This window comes from Scylla paramamosain, chromosome 5 (genome assembly GCF_035594125.1).
Source record: "Scylla paramamosain isolate STU-SP2022 chromosome 5, ASM3559412v1, whole genome shotgun sequence".
Classification (NCBI taxonomy): domain Eukaryota; kingdom Metazoa; phylum Arthropoda; class Malacostraca; order Decapoda; family Portunidae; genus Scylla; species Scylla paramamosain.
Window position 1 is genome coordinate 30,195,056 of NC_087155.1, and position 15,000 is coordinate 30,210,055.

At 47.8% G+C, this 15,000-nt stretch overlaps 1 protein-coding gene across 18 annotated transcripts in view; it reads right to left on the minus strand.

Moving 5' to 3' along the window:
* LOC135100816 (voltage-dependent L-type calcium channel subunit beta-1-like) overlaps positions 1–15,000 on the minus strand; it is a 128,698-nt gene that overhangs the window by 73,788 nt on the left and 39,910 nt on the right. Inside the window, exon 1 of one of the 18 annotated variants that reach the window (XM_064004181.1) lies at positions 11,498–13,217. The exons of 16 other annotated variants lie outside the window; for them this stretch is intronic. In XM_064004181.1, the coding sequence (XP_063860251.1) occupies positions 11,498–11,539 (42 nt within the window). In that variant the 5' untranslated portion in view covers positions 11,540–13,217. Of the gene's footprint in view, positions 1–11,497; positions 13,218–15,000 lie in introns of those variants that run through there. One more of the 18 variants, XM_064004182.1, reaches the window with a different exon arrangement.

Sequence of the window (15,000 nt, forward strand, 5' to 3'; positions counted from 1 at the left end):
GAGGGATGGAGAGAGAGAGAGAGAGAGAGAGAGAGAGAGAGAGAGAGAGAGAGAGAGAGAGAGAGAGAGAGAGAGAGAGAGAGAGAGAGAGAGAGAGAGAGAGAGAGAGAGAGAGAGAGAGAGAAGAGTGGATGTAGAGTATTACGTGTATAGCAAATTATATAGGAGGAAATGTGTGTGTGTGTGTGTGTGTGTGTGTGTGTGTGTGTGTGTGTGTGTGTGTGTGTGTGTGTGTGTGTGTGTGTGTGTGTGTGTGTGTGTGTGTGTGTGTGTGTGTGTGTGTGTGTAAGAGGAAGAAAGAGAAACAAATGGGATATCAAACATAAAGGAATAAAACAGAAAACAGAAAACAGGAACAGAAAAGAATACACGCTAATGACTGACTAACTGACTGACTGACTGACTGACTGACTGACTGACTGACTGACTGACTGACTGACTGACTGACCGAGGATTAGCACCACAGCATCCCATCAGTCAATGAATACTTTCCTTCCTGATGTTTCCTCTTCCTTCACCAACAATGGAAGTCCCTGGGTGGTGAGTGGAGTGGGTGTGGAAGGAGGGATGCTGTGGAGTTGGATGAGGATATTACTGGAGGATATATGGGAGTGGAGAGCACGGTGGATGAAGCACGAGGGGTAATGTGGAATGTGGATAGTTTGACAGCACATAAAAGTTAATTAGTTTGCGTCGCCTACACTTCTCCTTCAGTGGTCATCTCTCTCTCTCTCTCTCTCTCTCTCTCTCTCTCTCTCTCTCTCTCTCTCTCTCTCTCTCTCTCTCTCTCTCTCTCTCTCTCTCTCAGCATCTCTTTACTTCACATTTTCATTCTCTCATATTTCTGCCTCTTTCTCACATTCTTCATCTCTCCTTACTCCTTTACTGTATATTTTTTTCCGTTCATCCTGCAGCCTCCCTCTCCTCCTCCTCCTCTTCCGCCTCCTCATGATATTCCTCCTCTCTCCCTGCACTGTCCTTGCAGCGAACATAAAGGAGATTAACCATTTTGTGTGCTATTAGCATTATTTTACTACGACTAGTAAAAATACTGCTGGAACTACTTCTACTACTACCACTACTACTAGTACTACAACTATTACTACTGGAACCATTACTCCTCCTATTTCTACTCTTAACGCTATTGCTACTTTTGTTACTACTACTACTACTACTACTACTACTACTACTACTACTATGCTCACATGTTCCCTTCCACCATTACGTATGCCCCTTACAGCCATTACCACCACTATAATTCCACCCCCATTATTACATTACCATGCTCACCTCTCGTCCCACAGGATCATCACCACCACCACCACCACCACCACCAGTAATCTTATCATCCTGCCCCCACGTCCGTCATTAGGCATAACCTGACGTGTGTACCAGTTTTTTGCAAGCCCCACCAGCCCAACTCCTGCCATTACCACTAACGAGTTTAATCACCCACTAGGAGCACAAGAAACACCAAAAATACACACCACTAACGAACCACATGCTTAGGAATAATGACAATCTAAAAAAAAAAATAATTAAAACCATCAATTTAGTACAACACTGTCTATTAAGTACCGCCATTACAATTATCACGACTACCAACATCTGTGCGGCAGTGGTGGTGATGGTGGTGTGCTAGAGAAGTAGAAGAGCCTGAACAAAACATAAAAACATTAGCAGGAAGAGGAGCAGCCCGGGTTTGGGAGAGCTGGGAGAGGAGACACAGAGACGACTGGACTAGACAGCATTACTCGGGAATACTTAGTGGGTCCTGCTGAAGAGGGGCTACAGGGGCTGGCGGGAGCTGAGGGGAGGGAGGGAGGAAAGGGGGACAGCTGGCGGCCGCTGGGTTGGCGCCTGACCAAGCCTCTCTACCATTCCTTCCCTTCTCACTTTCCCTTCTGTTCTCTGTTTCTTCTCCCTCACCCCCACTCCGCCCGAATCTTCCTCTCTCTCTCTCTCTCTCTCTCTCTCTCTCTCTCTCTCTCTCTCTCTCTCTCTCTCTCTCTCTCTCTCTCTCTCTCTCTCTAAAGAGCACCCTATCCCTCTCACACTGACCTCGCCAGCTCACGAACCTATTAAGTAACACACACGAAGTATAAAAAGAGAAGAGAAAACGTACAGAAATTAACTGAAAGTGACATGCCAATATGGTGACCCAGTTATCTCACCCTCCTCCCCTAAGCTCCTTTATATCTTTCCTCCCTCCTCCTGTCTGAGCTGGAGTAACCTGCCTCCTCCTCCTCCTCCTCCTCCTCCTCCGGTCCCCCTTACTCCTGGCAAACCACACTAGTTCCCCTCTTCCTCCCCCTCCCCCTCTTCCTCCTCCCCCTCCTCCTCTTCCTCCTACTCCGCCTCCTCCTCGACTGACTCCTGCCGCCAACCCCCATCGTTTTTCCCCCAATCGTTAAGTCACTCCGTCTATCAATTACAGCTTCATTATCATAATTGTGTGCAAGACTTAACACGAGAAGGAGTGAAAAGAGGGCTGGGTCTGACCACGAGAGAGAGAGAGAGAGAGAGAGAGAGAGAGAGAGAGAGAGAGAGAGAGAGAGAGAGAGAGAGAGAGAGATTGAAACAACTTGTGTGTAATACGGACGGATACGTGAGGGATTTGTAAATCTCTTAAGATGCCAGAGCGGATGAAATATGGTCTTGAAACTCTCTCTCTCTCTCTCTCTCTCTCTCTCTCTCTCTCTCTCTCTCTCTCTCTCTCTCTCTCATGACCAAGGTCGCGTTAAGAAGGTCAACATCACCACTTCTTTAGCCACTTGTCTCCTTTCTCGTCTTTTTACTGATGCGTCGCCCGACAGACACCCGAAGGAGCGATAGGAGGCTTCGAGAACAGAAAGACAAACTCTCTCTCTCTCTCTCTCTCTCTCTCTCTCTCTCTCTCTCTCTCTCTCTCTCTCTCTCTCTCTCTCTCTCTCTCTCTCTCTCTCTCTCTCTCTCTCTCCATCACCAAGAAACGAAACCCACAAATTTTTCTCTATAAACACAAGACCACAAATAAATTCAAGGTCGAGAGAACAGTAAAGACAAGACAACAGATATACACATACACACACACACACACACACACACACACACACACACACACATCTCGTAACAAGAGCTCCGCAGCGACTGGTGTTGACATGAGGGACAGAGATGATGAGAGAGGTGCCGCTGAAGAGGGTGAGGAGAGGAGGAGAGGACGAGAGGATGAGAGGAGGGGGAGAGCACGAAGAAATGGAGAAAGAAAGGAAAGGAAAGAAAAGTGATGAAAATAATGGGAGAGGAAAGACAATAATGAGGAAAGAATGAGTGCAAGAGGAAAAAGGTTGGAAAGAAGGAAAGAAAATGAAGAAATGGAGAGAAAGAAAGTTAAAAGAGAGAAAGTGGAGAAAGAATGGGAGAGGAAAGACAATAATGAGGGAAGAACGAGTGTCAGAGTAAGAGGGGAGGAAGAGAAGGGAGGAAAAGGACGAAGAAATGGAGGAAAATGGGAGAAAAGAAAAATGATGAAAGAATGACGAGGAGAAACAATGATGAAGAAAAAATTAGTGTGAGAGAGGGAAATGAATGAAAGGAAGGAAGAAAGGAAGAGGAAGAAGAAATGGAAAGAAAGGAAAGGAAAGTGATGGAAGAATAATGAGGAAATAATGAGCATGATAGGAAAAGGGATGGAAAGAAGGAAGAAACAATGAAATTAATCAAAAAAAGAATTACGGAAGGAGATCGGTAGCAAATGATGCATAAAGAGAGACAAGTTGGCAAAAATGAATAAATGAAGTGAGGAAACGAGTAAAGATTAAGTGGGAATTGAAAGGTGAGAAATAAGATAAATAGATAAATGAGAAAAATAAATAAATCACAGAAACACCACTTAGTTAAACGAATAAAGCAAAAAAAACGACAAAATAACGAGAAGGAAAGAATAAAATGAGAGAGAGAGAGAGAGGAAACAAATTAGGAAAAAAAAAAAAAAAAACACCAATTACTCCACTACCTTGTTACATCACCACAGTTTCCACCACCACCACCACCACCACCACCATGACCACACCCACCATCACCACCACCACCACCACAATACAAATAGGATTATCGCTCCACCACCAACACCAATGCAATCATCCCGTCACCTCCCATCACCCTCCGTCACTTTCCCGCCCCCTCCCATGCCGGCTATCACTGCTGCGTCACCTGCTGTTGGGAATCTATAGAATCTTCCTTTCCTCCTCGTCAGCAGCCATCATCATCTACACGTCACCTCCACGAGAGAGAGAGAGAGAGAGAGAGAGAGAGAGAGAGAGAGAGAGAGAGAGAGAGAGAGAGAGGAAACCGCACGTGTCCCCTCTCTAAGCCTCACAGACTTGGCGAATCAATAACTCTGGTCAGGCAATGCTGTGTGTCCCCGCGGCTCATCCCCCACCGAGTCCTTACTCCTTACCCTCCCGCACACTCGCTGCACCACTCCTACACTTCCTGCCCCTCTCAGAACATTCCCTGCCCCACTCCTACACTTCCTGCCCCTCTCACACTCTCCCTGCCCCTCTCACATTCCCTATCTCTCTCTCAGAACACTTCCTGCCCTTCTCAAAACCCTCCACTCCCCACTCACTCACTCCCTGCACCGTTCCTACATTTCCTGTCCCTCTCAGAACACTCCCTGCCTCACTCTCTCACTCCCTGCACCACTCCTACATTTACTCTCCCACTCAGACACTCCGTTTCATTCACATACTCTCTTTCCCTTTCAAAACACTCCTTGCTATACTGACTTCCTCTTCCCCTCACACACTTCCCGTCTCTCGGAACACACTCTGTCTCACTCCCACGCTCCATGACTCATAACATCACTCCCCACGACTAAAGGAGTAAATTATCTGAAGTTCATGAGAGAAAGTAGGTGTGTCAGCTTTTCCCTCTTCCTCATTCGCTGACATTTTCCCCTCTCCCTCTCCCTTTTCTTTATCCTTCTTCGCTGCCGCTTGTCATCTTCTCCTCACTCTTCGTTTCCCCCAACTTCTTGTCATTTTTCCTGCTCCAGATCTCCAAGGTCTTGCTTCTGTTTTTCTGCACGATGATCTCTCTCTCTCTCTCTCTCTCTCTCTCTCTCTCTCTCTCTCTCTCTCTCTCTCTCTCTCTCTCTCTCTCTCTCTCTCTCTCTCTCTCTCTCTCTCTCTCTCTCTCTCTCTTTCCGCGACATGACCTTCCCCAATGAGCAGTGAAGGAAGGTGAGGGTAAAGGTGAAAGGAGCGGGGTAGCTGCCCCAGAGGAGGTGTTCAGCCGCTGGAACACGTGTGACCTCGTTCCTCCTTCCATTAGCACACACACACACACACACACACACACACACACACACACACACACACACACACACACACACAGAGAGAGAGAGAGAGAGAGAGAGAGAGAGAGAGAGAGAGAGAGAGAGAGAGAGAGAGAGAGAGAGAGAGAGAGAGAGAGAGAGAGAGAGAGAGAGAGAGTTCAGAGAATACACTATTTAATCGTTACCGTCATCACCAGGGTTCATTAAAAGAGATGGCGCAGTCAGTGCTTACGCGAGCAGATACTGTGGAGGTTGCCAGTGGTTGTGTCGGAAGCTCATGACACACAGCCGGGAGGCAACGTACACATGTTCCTTCAAAACCACTTGGGTTAAGCAGGAATCGAGCCTGCCTTTCTGATAGGTAAGGCCAGAGTTTAGCCTGTTTAGTGCTCTATTAAGAGTTGTTTAAGTGAGGAGCTCGCCTCTCGCCGCCACAGACACAGGGTAACACAAATCTGAGACTAAAGAGCCCACGGCTGCTTTGTTAAGCCACTCAGGCCTGTGCGGGACTCGAACACATCCCCTCGAGGTTGAGAAGCAATTGCTACGAGTAAATTAACAACACCATCGCTTCGCTAAACTCAGAGTGCAAACACTGCTGGCATAAACACACACACACACACACACACACACACACACACACACACACACACACACACACACACACACACACACACACACACATAAAGAGTGGGCATACATAAATTAAATCCTGAGTTACCAACATCCGGTAGCCGAAGGGCCCCTCTGCGCCACCTACAACCGACATGACGGCTGGAGACTGACTTGCGAGGGCGTGTGGGCGCAGGTAAGGTGGGCTGGGGAGGTGGGTAAGGACGGGGCACCATCCCAGGCGCTACTAGTCCCACAAGAGGAGGCCAGTGTAGTAGTAATGCTGCCACAACACTGCTGGACACCGGCGGGGCAGCGCAACACTTGTGACCCAAACTTACTCTTCTTAATGACATGATGCTCTCCCGGCCACACCTGTGAAAGCTACTACACGCACCTCTCACGCCCCTGGACCCGTCACACAAAACAGCCCTCTCGCCCCTCCTTCCTCACGTCCACCCCCAAAGGCGAGGATGGACGACAATTTCAAACGACGCCTATTTGCCCAGACACCAACATACGAGAGAAAAGAGGTACGGCCGGCAGTGAATTGCCATCTTCCTGCCCCTTATTTAACTGGGTCAAGGCCACGCCACTGGTCAGGAAACTGAGTGCTGGCAGGAAGACGTAGAGGAGGAGGAGGAGGAGGAGGAGGAGGAGGAGGAGGAGGAGGAGGAGGAGGAGGAGAAGAAGAAGAAGAAGAAGAAGAAGAAGAAGAAGAAGAAGAAGAAGAAGAAGAAGAAGAAGAAGAAGAAGAAGAAGAAGATAATGATGATGCTGATGAAAAAAAGAAGAAGAAGAAGAAGAAGAAGAAGAAGAAGAAGAAGAAGAAGAAGAAGAAGAAGAAGAAGAAGAAGAAGAAGAAGAAGAAGAAGAAGAAGAAGAAGAAGAAGAAGAAGAAGAAGAAGATAATGATGATGCTGATGAAAAAAAGAAGAAGAAGAAGCAGAAGAAGAAGAAGAAGAAGAAGAAGAAGAAGAAGAAGAAGAAGAAGAAGAAGAAGAAGAAGAAGAAGAAGAAGAAGAAGAAGAAGAAGAAGAAGAAGAAGATAATGATGATGCTGATGAAAGAAGAAGAAGAAGAAGAAGAAGAAGAAGAAGAAGAAGAAGAAGAAGAAGAAGAAGAAGAAGAAGAAGAAGAAGAAGAAGAAGAAGAAGATGATGATGATGATGATGATGATGATGATGATGATGATGATGAGGAGGAGGAGGAGGAGGAGGAGGAGGAGGAGTAGGAGGAGGAGGAGGAATTATAATAATAATAATAATAATAATAATAATAATAATAATAATAATAATAATAATAATAATAATAATAATAATAATAGTAGTAGCAATAATAATAATAATAATAATAATAATAATAATAAAATAATAATAATAATAATAATAATAATAATAATAATAATAATTATAATAATAGCAATAATGATAATAATAGCAATAATAAGAGTAACAATAAGAAGTAGGAAAGAATCAGAGGAGTAGGAGAAAATAACGAGGAGTAATAAAAACGCGATGAGGAAGGCGAGGAGGGTCGGCGTTAGCGATGTGTTCATGTTTGCATGAATGCATGCAGATTCGTCCATAAATGAGCGCGTATGCACGCACTTACATGCATGCCCATCTACACCCACAACTTTCTAAATCGCGCGCATACACTTGCATGCATGCACACCCACAACAACCACCCCCCACACACTAATTTCAAGAAAACCTTGACGTTTCCCCCACACCAGGGGAGGAGCGTCGGTGTCTTCGTGACGAGGCGGCATCGGGACGCTGGAAACTGACTGCCACAGACGGTACTGATGACTCACGCATGAGGCGCCTCACTTTCTCAGCGGTTTGAAGGATAAGTAGCGACAATGAAATAAAAATAAAATAAAAACACAATATCTTCCTTGGAGGAGGTGCACCCCTCACCTAAATTGGCATAAAACATAATCCTCCACAAATAAACACATCCCGAAGCCAAGACAACCCTTGTGCAAATATCCGCCACACCGCGCACCACAATTCTGTCATCACATAACTATTATTTCCACCCACGACAAAAGCTCTGCGGCAGTAGCCTCCAAGCACCGCTGCGAAAACTGTTCTTAAGGCAGCGCTGGGAGTGGAACATAAATCCATGCCTGAGATAAAGTTGGCTCGCGAGTCGCAACTCACAATTTGCCTCCACGGCCAAACTATACCACCCGCGAAGTTGTCCTCTAGAGGTGATGGACGAACCCAAACTGCATCCTAAACACACCTTTGCCTGCCTGACTCCTCATTTGCTCATTACCTCCCTCCCTTCGCACCTACGGACTCCGCCAAACGTCGCAAACACTGCCATTCGCCTTGGCCACCTCTAGCCCGCGTGGCCTTCGCACACCCAGGGAAAAACAGCGGTGACACCAGCCAACTACCGCGTCCCTGTCCACTGCCCCTGATTTTTATCGCCCCGTGCGTCAACCCTGTCACCGCCCTGCTTAAAAGTCCCTTCCCAGTCACAGCTCTTCTTGCCTATGTGCCTCGCGAGTCACCCGGTTTTTCCCCGCCGAGTGTTGTGTCTCCCCGGGTCCGTCTCCCCTAAACGCTGGTCCCCAAGGCCGCGAGAGAGAGAGAGAGAGAGAGAGAGAGAGAGAGAGAGAGAGAGAGAGAGAGAGAGAGAGAGAGAGAGAGAGAGAGAGAGAGAGAGAGAGAGAGAGAGAGAGAGAGAGAGAGAGAGAGAGAGAGAGAGAGAGAGAGAGAGAGACAGACAGACCAAAGAAAACGGACGAATGGTATAGACCGCAGAATCTAAAGTAAAGAAAAGTGATGCCGAGAAACTTACAGGAAATTATATAAGAGGAGAAAGAAAGACGACGCTGTAAAGGAAGGCAAAGAAGACGTGCCTGGGAGAGCAAATAAAGCAACAGGAGTGGTAGATATGAAAAATTATACAGAAAAAAAAGAAAGAAAGAAAAGCAGTGAACTCTAGACACAACATACAAACGAGGCCATAAACGTTAATCTTCCGAACAAAAACAAAAACAAAACAGGACAGCAATATTTTAAGGAGCCTTGGAAGATAAAAGTGAAGATGCAATTAGTGAATTTCAATAGATTAAAATACGATTGAGGAAAAGGAGAAAAAAAAAAGTGGAAGGTTGGCTGAGGCGACAAAGACTAAGAACAGAAATAGAACAGAAAATATAAGAGGAAGAGAGGAATAAGAAAAAGAATCACAGGAGAAGGGAGAGGAGAGATGAACAGTAATAGGAGAGAGAGAGTATTTATATGATACACCGCAGCTGTTAGCCACCGACCGACCACCAACCAGCACATCGGCTTCTAGTGTAGCTGCTGCTGCCGGTAAACTCACACCACACCTAAATATAATACACAGAGCATTTCTATATAACATCCACACAACACCACACTACAAAAACCACATCTCTACCACACCAGAGAGAGAACGCGCTATCCTTCATCTTGTCATTTGGCATCGTATCGTATACAACTGAAGGAGTCGTGTGTGTGTGTGTGTGTGTGTGTGTGTGTGTGTGTGTGTGTGTGTGTGTGTGTGTGTGTGTGTGTGTGTGTGTGTGTGTGTGAACTCTTCCTCCTGAAGGTCGAGAGTGTCCATGGGCGTGGTGGGGATCTTTAGGACTTGGAGAGGAGTACTTGAGGTGGGCGTGTAACCAGGGCGGGGTACTACCTGGGCTGTTGTGCAGCTAGTAGTTAACTCAGAACCAACACATGCTGCGAAGTTTCATGTAAGTAATAATTATGTAAAAAAACTCTCTCTCTCTCTCTCTCTCTCTCTCTCTCTCTCTCTCTCTCTCTCTCTCTCTCTCTCTCTCTCTCTCTCTCTCTCTCTCTCTCTCATTATTTTCCACTCACTCACTAATATCAACGCTCACCAATACCCTCATATTTATCTATGCCGCGCACCCTTTCTCCGCCCCCTCACAAGATACGACTATTACACCCACACATCTTTCCCCTCCCACGCCGAGCGGCAGGACGCCCTGTAGCACCCAAGGCTACTCCCTCCACCCACGCAGTCCTTCCGCCTACACCCACATCGATTACACCGCCTATGACCACCACCCACGTCCATCCCGCCAGTCCGTACCTTCACACACACACACACACACACACACACTGTTTTCAAACGATTCTCTCTCTCTCTCTCTCTCTCTCTCTCTCTCTCTCTCTCTCTCTCTCTCTCTCTCTCTCTCTCTCTCTCTCTCTCTCTCTCTCTCTAATTTCCTAAACCAATCCCTACTTCAAGTTAAAGGAGTCAGTCTTTGGTTCTCTCTCTCTCTCTCTCTCTCTCTCTCTCTCTCTCTCTCTCTCTCTCTCTCTCTCTCTCTCTCTCTCTCTCTCTCTCTCTCTCTCTCTCTCTCTCTGTGTGTGTGTGTGTGTGTGTGTGTGTGTGTACTCTCTCTCTCTCTCTCTCTCTCTCTCTCTCTCTCTCTCTCTCTCTCTCTCTCTCTCTCTCTCTCTCTCTCTCTCTCTCTCTCTCTCTCTCTAACTTCCTAACCCAATCCCTACTTCAAGTTAAAGGAGTCAGTCTTTGGTTCTCTCTCTCTCTCTCTCTCTCTCTCTCTCTCTCTCTCTCTCTCTCTCTCTCTCTCTCTCTCTCTCTCTCTCTCTCTCTCTCTCTGTGTGTGTGTGTGTGTGTGTGTGTGTGTGTGTGTGTGTGTGTGTGTGTGTGAGTGTACTCTCTCTCTCTCTCTCTCTCTCTCTCTCTCTCTCTCTCTCTCTCTCTCTCTCTCTCTCTCTCTCTCTCTCTCTCTCTCTCTCTCTCCCTGGCCTGCCACACGGGTCTGTCAGCTCTTGGCTCGAGGCTTGGTGGCGTCAGCTGACGTATTCTTCCCTCAGATAATAAACACGAATTTAGTCAAGCGGCAAAGTGGAGACTCTAAAGGAAGCTATTCGCTATTCATCCCCAGCTCTGCATTTTCGCTTAATTTTATCACCCAGTCCATTTGTGAGAGTGCCGTACCCACGCACCACGAGCCATGCTAACTGACGGGGCGACGACAGCGAGGCAGGGGGCGAGGCAGGGGGCGAGGCAGGCAGTGATGGTGAGTGTAAGGCAATTGAGTGTGTTAAGTGTTTAGTGTCGCAGTGCGCGGGGTGTCCTGTGTGATCATCGGTGAAGGAAGAATAGATTACTGTAAATTAAAAAGCCTCCCTGTGGCAGTTAATTGAAAGTATGGCGGAAAGAGAGCATAATGACGAAGGGGTGCAGGAGGGAAGTGGAGGGTGATGTGTCGTTGCTGTAAGTAATGACACGGTAATGACGGGGTGACGGTGACGATGATGGCGAAGATGACGGTGCAGAGACGGTGCTGCCACACAAGTATACTGGGCACAAACACGTTTTCATGTACTCTTCACGTTTGGAAAGAGTTGTGTGTGTGTGTGTGTGTGTGTGTGTGTGTGTGTGTGTGTGTGTGTGTGTGTGTGTGTGTGTGTGTGTGTGTGTGTGTGTGTCCAATGGTCCACGAGGGCTGCGAAAGGAAGGAAGGACCGGAGTAAAGTGGACATGAAAATCGGTGTTGCGTGAGAATCTCTTATTTACCTGCGTGAAGAGCTTGTTGTATCCCTGGTTAAACCCCATCATTGTCTGCGTGCGGGCGCGTGTGCGGAAGAGGGTGCGGGCGGCCTGCGGTCATATTGCTGGTGTGTCTCACTCCTCGTCCTCCATAGCACCCAGCGGGCCGCCACACTCACACACTCTCACAGACACACACACACAGACACACGTACACACGCTCCAGTTCCCCGCACAGCCGTACAATGTTGAGGCTCAGCAGAGGTGCGCCTTGTTTGCCCTGTTTGTTTTTACATGTGTTGTGTTGGCACTTCCGGCAGGCTGGCGGGGGGCGCGTCGATGCTGCAGCAGCACTTCACTCCACCGACCCTCGCTACCGCCACCGTTATTCACTGCTGCTGTTCTATCACTGTCGATTCTATAGATTGCCTTTCCTTTCTGATCACTGGAGAGTCATCTTTTCCACACAAGTTCTCTCCTGCGGTGGGGAAGTCCTGGGGAGGGCTGATGGCGGGTCCTTCACACGCCCGCCTGCCCAGGTGTACCAGTATTCCAGGCCTGTGCTTTCACCGATACACCACACACGCCCTCACGCTCCTCCAGTCTATACTGCTGAAATAGTCAATAACCAACCAATATCAGGAAGGCTCAAGCATCTTCCACGTTACTCTAGACAGGCTTCATCAACCGGGATGCTTCACAGGAGCGGAGAGGCACTGCTTGCACTTCCTTGCCTCTGACACATGCTGATTACCATTCAGGCGCCAAATGCTGTGCAATTTGAGAATCTCGCCGCAAGAAACGGAAAATCGGGAAGTAAACATTTACTGAGGCTAAAATAGGTCATCCCGGAGTGGGAAGTGAGGGTTCTGCAGCTCCATCCTGGCGAAGGCGCGAAAAATGGAAGTTATCGGCGTCGTGAGGTACTGTTCCAAAGGACGACGGACCCACAAGCTCCTGGCGGTGGAATCCGCGGGAGGTGTGAGGCAGGACGGAGCGATGAGGGGCAGTGCAGCGGCTGTGTCCTCCGAGGCACCGCAGCGTCAACTGCCGCGCGCTCAGGACAACTGGAATTGGCCCACTGTTGTTCGGATACAAGCTTGGAACGCTGGAGAACTTAGGCAGACCCTGGTATGGCAACACTCGACGCATCAAACTTTCAGAAGGACGCCGCTCGTTGTGAAAAATCCCATTACCCTTTTAATACAGCAGCTGGAAATTAAAACTCCCCAAAGGAAGCAAAAAGAAGATCAGGGCAGCAGTGTATTTACAGCAGGTGAATCTACGGGGAGGTAACGCCTCTCTCGGCCAGAGGGATGTGGTAAGGAGTCCGTCTGGCGCAACGCGGACCTGGATCGATGGCTCACCCGTGTTCGAAACCTCTAACGTGGCCGGTACTTTGACACACCCAGGCATCGGGATCGAATGTGTTTATCAAGGCACTGTCTACTGGCCCTGTGACTCCTGGTGTGCCGCCGTCACCGTCACCGGCAACACGGGCCTGAGGGTGCTGCTAGCGAGGCGAGGCAGGCACGTTCTAGCTGGCTGAGCCTCCTCCGCCTGTTCTTCCCTCTTTAACTGATAACATGAACTTCACCTCCAGGCGATACTCATCGTTCTTCAGGAGGAACATCCACTCAGCGGAGTGCGGCATTACCCTCACCTACTTAACGCCGTCTGACCAGTTGTTTGCCTGCCGTAAACTCAAACACGACAGCAGCTTCCCCATTCAGGTGTGGGAGGAGCCTGGCAGGAGGCATTAACCTGTGCAAGACGGCCAGGAGGAGGAGGAGGAGGAAGAGGAGGAGGAAGAGGAGGAGGAAGAGGAGGAGGAGGAGGAGGAGGAGGAGGAGGAGGAGGAGGAGGAGTTACATAGAGTTACACAGAAACACAGGCCATAACAGACCTTGCGGTCCTCACGAGGCGACCTAACCTAGCAAAGCAGAAGGAGGAGAGGGAGGATAACTTATGGTGGATTGAAACAAAACGTGGATATATGATCATTGTTAAGACATCTTAGCGGGGCGCGCGCGCGCGCGCGCGCGAGAGAGAGAGAGAGAGAGAGAGAGAGAGAGAGAGAGAGAGAGAGAGAGAGAGAGAGAGAGAGAGAGAGAGAGAGAGAAGCCATAATTCCTTCATTTTCGCCTCATTGCACGTCTCCATTATCTTCTTTTCCGTGAGATTCCCAGCTGTTGTTTCCGGTCTGGACGCTGCTGGCGGCGGAGGAGAAGGGCGTGGTATTAGAGAGAGAGAGAGAGAGAGAGAGAGAGAGAGAGAGAGAGAGAGAGAGAGAGAGAGAGAGAGAGAGAGAGAGAGAGAGAGAGAGAGAGAGAGAGGGGGGGAGCATGGGATAGTGTAGGGTCAAGGAGCGGCTCTTCAACCTCCTCCAGGGTAACGGGCTCCGATGAGAACCTATCACGGAAGACAACTCTCTCTCTCTCTCTCTCTCTCTCTCTCTCTCTCTCTCTCTCTCTCTCTCTCTCTCTCTCTCTCTCTCTCTCTCTTCTCCTCTGCTCCTTTCTTCTTCTTCTTCTTAAGCCATTTTTCATATCCTTCTCTTATCGTATATTCTTGCTGCTTCTTTTTCTCATTATTCTCCCGTGCCTCTCCCAACTTCCTGCATGTCTTTTTTCATCCTGTTTCTTTTTTTTTCTCTTTCACATTTTTCGTTTCTTCTTTTAATTTTTTTTTCTGTTCTTTTCTTCTTTTCTTGTTCTTGTTATTTTTTCCTTCTCTTCCTGCTCCTGTTCTAAATATTTACTATAAACTTCTTTTTCCTTTCTTTTCCTTGTTCTTGTTATTGTTGTTGTTGTTGTTGCTACTGCTGTTGTTATTGTTATTGTTGTTGCTGTTGTTGTGATTGCTCTTATTTTTCCTCCTCAACTTTCTTAGCCTTCTCCTCTTCACTTACTATTCCTCCATTTCCTCCTTCCTTTTCTTTCCCTCCCCCACACTTCCTCTTAACCCTGACACTCCTCTTTTCTTCCTCTATTCCGGTGTCACTGCAGATTTTCTTAAACCCACAAAATCACAGCTCAACACGCCAACACGTTCGGCTCACCAGCGCATCGCCACCCAAGTCTACAAAATCCATGTGAGTCGGTCTTGGTGTCTTCTGGGGCAACAAGGAAGGACCTCTGCCGCCCCCTTGGCCTTCCCTATAACAGTCCTAAGGTGGAGTTTGTAAGAAAGTTTGGGTTTTGGGGTCAACATGGGATAGAAGATAAGTAATTGTGGTTGTTTAATGAGTTCTATTGTATAAATCTGATGTGTGTTGCTACTGTCTGTGGGATGGTTAGTTTCTCTCTCTCTCTCTCTCTCTCTCTCTCTCTCTCTCTCTCTCTCTCTCTCTCTCTCTCTCTCTCTCTCTCTCTCTCTCTCTCTCTCTCTCTCTCTGCAAAGCGGATGAATGACAATAAAAATAAAATCAAAAGAAAAAAAGTACAATGCAGATTTTTTTTTACACCGCGATGACGTAAGTGACTGAGCGAAGCATAAAGAAGCAGAAAGGAGCCCAACTACAAAACTTA